The sequence below is a fragment of the Branchiostoma belcheri genome, unplaced genomic scaffold (assembly GCF_001625305.1).
Source record: "Branchiostoma belcheri isolate BF01 breed outbred unplaced genomic scaffold, Haploidv18h27 scaffold45, whole genome shotgun sequence".
NCBI classification, from domain to species: domain Eukaryota; kingdom Metazoa; phylum Chordata; class Leptocardii; order Amphioxiformes; family Branchiostomatidae; genus Branchiostoma; species Branchiostoma belcheri.
In genome coordinates this window covers 471,893-483,168 of record NW_017804076.1, presented here as the reverse complement: position 1 = coordinate 483,168, position 11,276 = coordinate 471,893, and the positions used below count along the sequence as shown (strand labels likewise).

Here is an 11,276-nt window from a genome sequence, read left to right as displayed (position 1 = left end):
GTACCGCAACGCAAGCGGGGTCAATGTTCACGGTTTCACTGTCACCTCTGTATTGTGAACTTATCATTACAGTTAGGAAATAATTCCTGGACTTTCTTTTTCCTGCAACTGTCACCACCGTGAATATATACTTCCGTGAACATGTCCATTTTTCTCAGGCCGTGAAAATTTTGCTTCCGTTAGTAGTAGTTACAATCTCGTCAAAAGTGTAAAGTAAAGCTGTCGAGATTTAAAGTGTCGTTGTATCTTTGTAAAAAAAAAGGGAGATAATTGCCAAGTGCCAGTTTTGTAAATACCTGTCGAGATTCAAACAGCTTGTCCTTGTATAATTGCAGTATGATTTATTTAGAATCTCTCATTTTTGTTTGGGGAAGGGTATGGAGTGAAATTCCTACATTTGCTCCGAAGCAAATGTTGGCCTTTCTAGTTGCTTCTGTGTTTCTTAATGTTGTCCCTGTCCAAGACGTATATTTTCCTGAAGTGGCTACGAAGCTCCTCTCTTTCTTGGACTTGAGCCATTTTCATACTTTGTATCAACCAATTAGTTTAAATGATGAGGACTCTGCGGGCTTGTAATGTAGATCTGACATTGTTGATGACTTGTTTCTTTCAAAATGTAGCTAAAATTAGGTATCATTTGTAAGACATATTAGCCAACTGGGCTCTGTGTGACTGAGTTGACAGCTTAGAAAACTTGTCTCAACTTCCCAAGACAGTTTTACCTTGACTTTACTTTTAACTTGACTTAGTATTGATGACTAAGTTAGAATCAATGAATCTTAAGAATCAGTAAAAGCATGTCATGAGTTTTTGACGATTGTGGCAGAATTCATTAAACACTGCATAGGAATTCTGACTGTCTACTTCAGCCTATTTAAGTAAGTCCTAAAAAATACAGTCAAACCTGCCCAAGAACGCCAATTAGGCAACCAAGGTAAAGTGGTCTTCTTGGACAGGCTGGCTTCTTGGGCAGGGTGCTTGCAAACCTAAAATTTGGTTGTTATGGCCAGATTTGACTGTATTGAACAACTGGAGAAAAGATTTGCCAATGGAAACATAGCCAATCCAACTTAGTCCTTGTCAGTCAAACAAGCCACCCAAGAAGGCCACCCAAGCGACCAAAGTAAAGTGGTCTTCTTGGACAGGTGGACAGGTTGCTAAATGCTTGCATCTATGAAAAAAGTGGTTGTTATGGCCAGGTTTAACAGTATTGAAGAGTTAGTCATATACACACCTGTTCATGACTGACGGGACTCCTCCCCACAATGGCCAGGTCTGTCACGGTCTTCAGGTCTTGTCTCAAGTCCGCCTTACAGCCCACCAACAGGATGGGCGCACTGGGGCAGTACTCTCTCACTTCTGGGTGCCACTGGATGATAAAATGGTTTATTGGTCAAATATTACCCATGCAATCGCAGCCTTCTATAGCACTGAATTGATGTAGGGTTTACAATTGGGTTACAATCACATAAGAAACAATAACCACAAACAATCACATAATACACATGATACATATAACATATTTGCTCCACACACTATTGTGGAGCTGTGGCAAGGGTCTGTGCGGCTGCCATTCGGCACCACAAAGTGACCTCAATACCACTTTCCCTAACCAAAGTTAGGTACCCATTCACACCTGGGTGGAGTGAGGAAAGTCGTATTAAGTGCCTTTCCGAAGGGCACAACGTCGGGGCGCATGTCCAGACATGTCCCGGGTACAACTGGGTATCGAACCTGGGTCTCACTGTTTCATAGTCGAATGCTCTACCACTACGCCACTCGATGCCATATGATAAATACAGTTTACTAGGGAAGTGTTAATCTTGCTGTCACTTCTGCCTTAGATACTGTCTGTTGTCTTCCATGTTGAAAGCTTTAGCTATAGGCGCCATCAGTGGAAGTCAACTTTTGTTATCGGAGCGTATTGATTTTTACATGTATGTTCATTCTGTAACCTTCTCCTTGCTAACAGAGACTTTTGACACAAAGTACACGTGTGTATTGATTATGATAATATGAGGTCTGGGAGCACAGAGATGGTTAGATTTGCTTCAAGTGACAGAAGGTTAAAACCAGTGTTCTAGCCAGCGCACATCTTTCTGTCATTTGACAGAATTTTGCTGCTTGTGATGGACAAAATTTTGCCAAATCTGTCGTCTTTCATCATCATCATCATCATTCATCCTCCGTAGAGGTGGAGCATACAAAGTTAGCTCGCCACAATTGTCTGTCATACATCACTGAGAAAAGTTCATGTCCCTCCAAGCCAGTTTCAGTTTCAATAAGTTTCTTAACTGTTATGTTTGGGCGTCCAACTCTTCTCTTACAGGTATCAGGGTTCCAGAGTAGAAGCCTACTGGCTGGTTCTTCACTACGTACTACATGACCGGACTGTCGTCTTTAACAGACAAAAACCAGTGTGTAAAGATGTGGAAAGAGATGTCATTAAACTAAGCTTATTCTACCTGCAAAATTTGCCCCTCAAAATGCAGGAAATGGCATTTTAGAGGGTCCCTAGTATTGTCACTTCCACATTTGACATAATGTTATTAGTCAGACAAACTTGAGATGATGGAAAAAGTTTTCAGGCTGGCAAGATCACTGGATAAAACTGGAATTGATATATCATAAGAAAAGTAAATAATTTTTGCAAAGAGAGAAATATTACTGACCTTTTTGACCACTCCGTCTAGAGATTCTGGTGTTCCGATGTCGAAACACGCGAGGATGACATTACTGTCAGGGTAGGACAGGGGGCGCACATTGTCATAGGCGGTTTGTCCTGCAGAAAAACAAACAAACAAACATACATTTAGATGAATGACAATTTATTATGACATCGATTCAAGTACATATCCATATCTAATCATACCTTTATCAAAACATTGTTGGTAAATATTAGCTAGGATATTGCTATGAAAAGCCATCATTGTCATATAAATCCACAGGTATACTCTAATATAATAATTCTTATTTATTGTACATATGCTGGCCTAGATGACACTGAAAACAAGCCAAGCAACAGGCCCAACCAACCGAAAAAACATTGCCGCTGCAAACATAACTACGGTAAAGGTAAAACTAAAGATTGAGTGAAGATAAATCTTGTCTTATCTCCCATCTTCCATCGCTCTCCTTCGCGCTGCGCCAGCGATATTCCAAGCATGACTCACTCACATACAACCCTGAAAGGCTGCTACCAACTTTGATCCCAGGCCCTCCTGGTTCAGAATAGATAACATCCCTCTATCTCACCCTACAAACTGCATGACTAGAATATAGGTGGAAGTATACCTTATCTTAATGAAGGCAGGGGTGAGGGATATGGCAGCTTTTGACGTGCTTCCTCTTTGGCATAAGGCCATACCAACTGAATTCAATGTTTGCCGGGTTATTACACCCCAAAATTTGTGTTTTTTTTTTTTTCAGAAAAACCAAGACAAGACTGACAAAAAATGTCCAGATTATGAATGATGTATTAAATGATTAATAAACTACTTGACGTACCAACTACTAAGTATCTAATACTGGCCCAGAAAAGAACAAGAAGTAGTCATGCCTAATCAACTTTCGTTCAAGTACTGGAGTTATGAACCAAGGATTGAGGTGTTCAAAAACTCATTCTTTCCTAGAACTGTCACAGAGTGGAACTCGCTGTCACCAAGTACAGTAGGGGCATTATCATATCATTAGATAGCTTTAAACAATGTTTAGAGTTAGATGTTCAAGGGTCAGGTGTAACAAGTCGTTCGGTGTAATGTAGCCAGCTGCCGCCGCGCCGCCTGCCTGCGAAGCTGGTGTGTTACGCCAGAGGGTGGTTATACCGGCTACACAGATACAGAGGACAGGCACATCACTATAATATTATTTTGTACTAATCTATTACATGTTCAGGACCACAGGAAGAATAGCTAATAGAGATGTCAAGCTAAATTGTTGATCCTGTCAAAGTCATCCCACTGTTCACTCAAGAAACTTAATTGTATACAAACATTACACACTGGACTCGAAAGTATCGCAGTATCTTCTCTCATTGATGAAAAAAATGGTGTCAGATATGAGAACCAAAATATTACATTGGATGGGCCCGTTAGATAACGTCTTGATATATTATGATCTACAAACGATACACCCAAACTATTGATGTGAAGGATTAATGATACTGCTGAGCCTGTAATTATAAAACTCGGAGAGTCTCCGAGTATTTATTAGGCAACTGCTATGTGATAGTGGTCTCTTGTATTGATTTTTACTGTAAGACAGATTCTACCATCACATTTGTACTAAGTCACCTGAAATGCAAACCGTGGTAACTTCGGTGGAGCTTGCCGGGATATGTAGTTGTGGAACGTTTAATGTCAAGTACGTATGTATATCAGTGGTTGTACAAGAAGATAGAGTAGGGTACCTTTTACTTTCAGTACCATGTAGTTGTGAGTTTTTAAGTCACACAGGTCCCAACTTTCTTTACTACCGCATGACCACTAACAGAGGGCCTGCATGCCCTTTTTTGTAAGGTGTAGTCAGGCGTAATAATCACAACCCCCATGCAGGCCCTTCTAAGATGTTGGGGTTTTGGTTGTAAAATATTCTAGATTTGCTTCATCAAGAAAGCAAGTAAGCCATTTTGTAAAAAGGCAATTTAAAAACAAGAAAACAACACAAGGCAAGGGCTCTCAATGTTTTTCTTTTCTAGATAAAATCAATGGCAATACAGCACTTCATAGCCGCCATGTTACAGTGGGTGAGTGAGCTGATGGGTACAAGACAACTTTGGCGCCATCCTCCACACCAGAACTGATGGACTCACCACAGTTGAAGGAACACGAGGTGATGCCGGGTGGTCTGACCTGAGGTAAGGCGGATCCATCTCACACCACCGTAGCCTAAAGGTGTTCCGATCAATACACGCTGACACACTTACACCCAGGTGACCCCGTAATTCATCAGTGTTGTTGAGTACCAAAAGTAGAACCTCTTCTGTCCCGAGATGGCCTTTCCACTGTCCTCAAACTTGTTTGATGAATGTTCAAATGATATTGGGCAAGTAGAGTACTGTAGTGAGTAGAGAGAGTACTCAGTGTGAGCTTATCCGTTGGCAGTACAGTATTTCCCATTTATCATCTATATATAGTAGAATTACCTGCAGTTTGACAGGGAAGCTGCTAGGGGGATTATGGTATACAACAAACCATTGGGAAAAGTCTTATTTTCCTCAAGAATATTTGTATTTTACTGTGAGTTAGGACTTGAATATCCTCTATAGACAGGGTGGTTTTCCCACTGCAGTACCAGTAACTTCTCATTGTCTACTTCAAAATCTACATACAAGATATCTTTTCAATACCCACAACTATGATGCCTTGAGCCTTGGTATGTACTGTTATCAAATTGTAACTTAGACTTCCATGGAGTTCTGCACTGAAAAACAAGAGACACCTGCACTATTCAACGCCATGACCCTTACATAGCTCAACATACCAGGAGGAACATAACAGTAAGTTTTGTTATGACTTAGTGGGAGGTACTGTTTCACAGTCATCATCTGCATTTGCTCTGCTTTCACAGCGGCACTTAAGATTTCCAAACCGACTCAAACAGCTATTAAACAACTCTTGCATGTAATTGATGAAGTTGCCTTTTTGCCTTTATTGCGCCGTGTTGCTTTCTGACTGCTCGTTTCTCACGCTACACTTAATATGCTGGCCGTGCACTTTCCCAAGGCTGAACTTTACACATCTGTGAAACAGTTATCAAACATGCCACATGTTTGATGGAAGCGAGCTCTTATCTTTAAAGTACAGTCTAGCTCTTTGACTTCCCAGTTTCGTGAACAATCCTTGCTACGCAGTCATGATGTTCTGTCAAGCTTAACGTTCAAACGGCCCTGTCAAAAGTACCACACAATTGATGGAAATGTTTTTTATCTTTTCCGTGCCTTTCTCCCAGCTGACTTTTCTCTTCCCACTTTTTGTTTTCTGCGTACAACCCATAATATGTAGCACCAGCAGCTTGAAGAGATTAGCTTTCAAACGTTCAGATACTGGTTATCAAATGTCCCAGATGGTGGATGGATGTTTACAATGTGTGTTTTGTGTTTTTTTTTATCTAGAGAGAGATATTTCCGTCTCTAGCATGCCCCTCAGGGCATGCACTTCAGGTATTGTGACCAGGTTGCATAGTAAACATCCACAATGTGTTATCAAACATCCCACATGTTTCAGTGGCTTACGTTCAAGACTTGAAACACCTGTCTGAAGTAGATTTTTGATCTTAGAGGGCATGATATCGTATCCCGCCAGCCATGCATATGTGACAGTGCGTTATGTGCAGCATTAATAACTTGTGTCCCTGTCGGCGCAAACGGTTGAAGACACAGCACCTGTGCCATTTGGATCGAATTCTACAGATCCAGAGGATGAGGGTTTGATCCCTGCTTTGGATGACTGGTAGGGGTAGCATCAGCGATCGATCGTTCTTAGATGTTAAGCCTTCGGTCCTGGAGGGAGGGAGCCTCAGACGTCAAACCTTTGCACATAAAGAACCCAACACACCAGGAAGAGTTGGGTGACCTGGCTGTGCTGAGCTTAGACTCTGTACATTACAGACTCATGCCTTCTCTTCCACCTCAGTGATTAAACTATGAATAAGTACAGACTTCATTTCAACCCTAATCTGATCAGTTCCTTCTTTCTTTCTTTTCTATATCACTTTCTTTTCATCTACCGTCTCCTGCACTTTTCTTCCTTCTCTCTACCTCCCTCCTTCCTTCCTTCCTTCCTGTGTGTCATGTCCTTTTTTTGGTTAGATGGAATGTCCTCCTGTCAAGCTCACACCTGCATGTTGACTTTCCGTCACATTGACCTTGACAATTTCTACGAATTCCTCTTCAGAACAAAGTGGAAATCGTTGCCATGGTAACAGACAGGTGCAAAGGGCCAGGAACAACTGCAGGCAGGCAGCTGTTGTGAGGAATTCTGCACAAACTTTAAGTGTGACACGAGGGCCATTTGTCAGCCTTAAGGTTCAGATAAAATGTGCCAGGTGTAAGCTGGCCATCCCCAGTATTCAGGACATCATCTTTTACTATGACTGTCATATAATACATCAGAGTGTACTACCAAAATCCAACATTCTTTTAAAATTTCCATTCACAATTGCTGAAGTCATACTACACTTCCCTTTTCTACCAAACCGTACTGCAAAACCTCCTGTTCTTTCCCACACTATAGTTAAACATATGGATCCTGATGTTACCTAAGACAAACTTACGGCCAAGTTTGGTTTTCTTGACTTCGAGAGCGGAAGCTGGGCATTCCGGCAGGGAACTTCATACTGTCTGAGAACTGGGTGGCAAATTCCGTGAGAATTTAACACATATTCTAATACCTCAGATTCTGTGTCGCTTACCGTATTCCAGGGGATGTGGGCAGGATGTAGCCACTTTGATATAGACTGTTACGTGCTTGGTAAAGGATTTGTCCAATCTGTGTTGCATGTGAATACATATAACATTATCTGAGTGTAAGTAGTGCTGCCATACACTGGTCAGACTCTTGCTTGCTTTGTTGGTCTGTTGAAAGAATCACTAAAAAGGTTGTATAGAAAGAAAATGTTGCAAATCTTGACCAAAATCTAGAGGGTTTTGAAAAATGGTTCGTCATAACTATAGAAGCGAGATAAGACCAGAATAATGCCTTGGCAGAAATTGGCACACGTGTTTTATCTGATCTTTCTAAGCTATGTCATCAAGTTCAACAGATGTGAGAAACATTTCCTAAAAACAATGCCTAAAAATGTCTGTTCTTCTTGGCACCTAATCAACAAGTTCTTCTACCACATCAATATTTCCTCTTTGAGTTAGACTCTAGAGAATGTACAACAGGTGCACCAGTAACGTTTACTTACATGTTCTCTTATACAAACGCCAGATTGTCTGGCCAGCCATGCCATTCTCTTCTGTCAGCCCAGTGCTTTAACTCCGGGCATTTCACAACTAATCCCCACTACTATATAACAGGGTGACAACAGACTGTACAGTAGCATGTTGATACACAAGAGCAAGGACTGGATAGAGGGCGAACTTTTGTTACCTTCGCCAAGAAGGTTATCATGTTTTCAGTAGCATTTGTCCGTCTGTTTGTTTGTCTGTGAACAGCATAACTCAAGAAGCTTAATATGCATTGTCATGAAACTTGGTAGGTGGGTAGGTCTTGATGAGACCTAGAAATGATTAGATTTTGGACCCTCTGGCGGCTTTTGTTGGTACTGCAGCAGAACTTTTTTGTTTTGATATCTCAATTTTTGACCTCGTTCTTTGTCTTACAAACCTTTACAATGGACGATGATTCAATGGATGTAATAAGGAAACTGTCCCTCTACAAGAAACATGTTTTACGATTGGACATGGCTTTGACTTCTTTACTCTTTTTGGCAACTGGTCATCTTGAAGTCTCATTTTTCCAGTTTCGTAAAATTCAAAATGACTAGACTGCAAGTAATATTCCTTATCTTCACAATGATTGAAATCATCTACACTTCTTTCCGTTTTTTTTTTATGGACACAGGCCAAGTCCAATGCCAGCAGTGGTGATCTATCCACGTTTGTGTGGTCTAACTAAGACGGGACTACAACAGGTGACCAGGACCTCCTGGTATGATGTACTGTCACCTCAATTCTGCCTGACAACCAGAGATGTTTCACCACCAACTGTGTCAGGGTTAGCCTAGGTGCCATTCTACATGTATTTGTATACTGTAGCTCCCATACCCACTCCCTAAAATCATTAGAAGTGAGTATGGAAGCCCTGGTATACAAAAAGGATTACAGTTACACCCAGGCTAGTGTCAGGGCCAAAACTCAACTCACTCTAGCACAGTCTTCTAGCCATGCAGTTCTTCGGAAGAATAGAATGACTAGTTTTTGTTAATTGTGTGCTTCAGCTTGCTTGACTTTCAATTACTGCTTACGAGAGCTTTAAAGGAGTACTAACCTCCAGAAGGAAGTGCTATTTTCCGATTCATCATGCTGCAATGAATACATAACTAGCCGACTTTTTACATAATTTCGCTTGTACGACTTGCACGGCGCATGTTTCTAAAGCGATATCAATATCATTTTCCCCCATGCTGAACCACAATCGATACATCCGGGAACTCTGGCTTACGCAATACTCAAACACTTCAAGTCAACATAAAAATTTTTCGGCGAAAATGGTAGGAGACGTGCTGATTCTTGAGAAATTACTTGCTTTACTTTGATTGACCTGTGGCTTGGATACTATAATATTATGATGTCTAATGCAGTGGGCGCTAGTTTCATCCTGCGTGTTTTGATTTTCTTAACTTATTTGCATGTAAGTATTAATTGAACAGATAATTAGATTACGCCACTTATGGAAAAGATAACTAGATTACGCCGTTTTTTTCATCATCAATATTTTCGGCATAAATGAGGGGCGATAAGGACATCAAGAAGGGCAATTGTTGGTAAGATACCAAAGAACACAAAACGGTACGAATTTTTCTTATCGCCCCAGAAATGAGGTCTGTAACGCAACTTTTTCTTTAAAACATAGACACCAATGGGGTAGCGTGGTGTATTCTGGGATCGTTTTGAGGGTATTTGGAGAGTTTGTCCTGGATTCGATGCGTTTAAAGACTTGCTCGCAAAATTGGCATTTAATTGTATACTGTAAAGTAATATGCATTTTTCACTTCCTAAAATTAATGCCTGTCGAAATATAGCACCTCCTTCTGGAGGTTAGTACTCCTTTAAATTTTCAACTACTGATGCGTCAGGGACCGATGGAGAAAATGAATGGAAAAGTCAAACTCGATTTTTCCCAGTGTACTTTACCTCTGCTTTCTTTTGCTTTTGAAGCAACTACTTTGTTTTCAATCGAGTCTAACTTAGCGGACTCAGACAATCAGAGACAATAGCGTCTGGTACCTTATAATTTCCGATGGTATGATCTAACCTAGCCCGACAGACCAGCTGCTCATGTGTACAAAAGAACAAAAACTGAAGTTTTTTTTGTCTCCACAAAACCGCCTCTGTTTGGCTACGAGAAGTTTTGACCTGTTGCGACCTTGTTGTTCCATCAAGGTCATGGTGGGACAAAGAAAAAGTGTCCCGCGATTTCTTTTACAGCATTTTCCTCAATAGTAAGTCAGACGTAAAACTGAGACAATAAAAAAGTTATCACCCACACATAACACCACAACTGGATTGCTAACATGTTTATATGTTCCAGTCAGTTAGATTAGAACTAAGGTATGATATCCCCTTGTTATCAGTAAGGAGGAGCAAGGAGGTCGCACTTTAAGTTTAACCTCCTTTGGAAGAGAAAGACAAGAAGTCAGGGGTCATCTTTAATCCCATTATACAAAAGCCGAGTCAGCAATACTTTTTGTATTCAGTGAGTGAACACAATCTATGGGAGCTTCCATGTAGCAGGACCTTGTAGATTAAAAGCCAGATGTCCTGGGTTTTAATGTGAACTTTAACAGCTCGAAGAGAATTTGAATATAGATGGGGACGATCTTGCCAGAAGAGAATCATGCTTTGAAATCAAATAGAAGTACAACAGAGATACAGCATAAATTTCTGGACAATGCTTGACATCACAAAAAAATATTTAAAACAGCATTGCTGCAACATCTGGTATAAGGCTTGAATGTTTCTCTGTAACACAATATATAAACTTCATACCTTGGTACTTTTTTGCAAATCATATATGGAATTTTATATCTTTATGCAACAAGTTGTACAGTAGTCGAACCAGCATCAACAGATATGATTGACATGACTGGCTCAAAGCCTTGATGTTCAGAGGGATAAAAAGACTACTGTACCTGGTGACTGTATAAAGCTCTGCTTGGCAATGCTAACAGCGTACAGCTATAGTAAAGGCTCGGAGAGCAGGAGTGATGAATGGAGCATGGAATTTGGCATTGATGCCTAGGAGTCCTCTAATCTGAAACCATTTTTCAGTTGGGTTCCCCGAAGGTTGAGTTATGCATCATTAGAGGGAAGGTGTGCTGCCACAGACAGTTAGTGGGGAGTGATAAAAGGCCACGGCCCTCCCCCATTTATACACCTGTCTGTGGGGATTTCTGGAAGAGCAGGGGTGCCCGCACAGTTTACAAGGTCGTAAGCGATTTACAAGGTCGGTACGTTTGGGAGAGTTTTCATTGGCTTTTCCATCTCCGTATTGAGCATGTAAGTTACGACTTGCACAATCGGGAAAGCTAGGGGAACGGGCTGCGAAGTG

The 11,276-nt window shown here is 41.0% G+C and overlaps 1 protein-coding gene across 1 annotated transcript in view; it reads right to left on the bottom strand.

The window, feature by feature from the left end:
* LOC109478724 (rho-related GTP-binding protein RhoN-like) overlaps positions 1–11,276 on the bottom strand; it is a 46,898-nt gene that overhangs the window by 8,215 nt on the left and 27,407 nt on the right. The window contains exons 3-4 of the mRNA XM_019780438.1: positions 2,673–2,782; positions 1,235–1,369 (exon numbers count right to left, since the gene is read on the bottom strand). Coding sequence (XP_019635997.1) covers positions 1,235–1,369; positions 2,673–2,782 — 245 coding nt within the window. The remainder of the gene's footprint in view (positions 1–1,234; positions 1,370–2,672; positions 2,783–11,276) is intronic.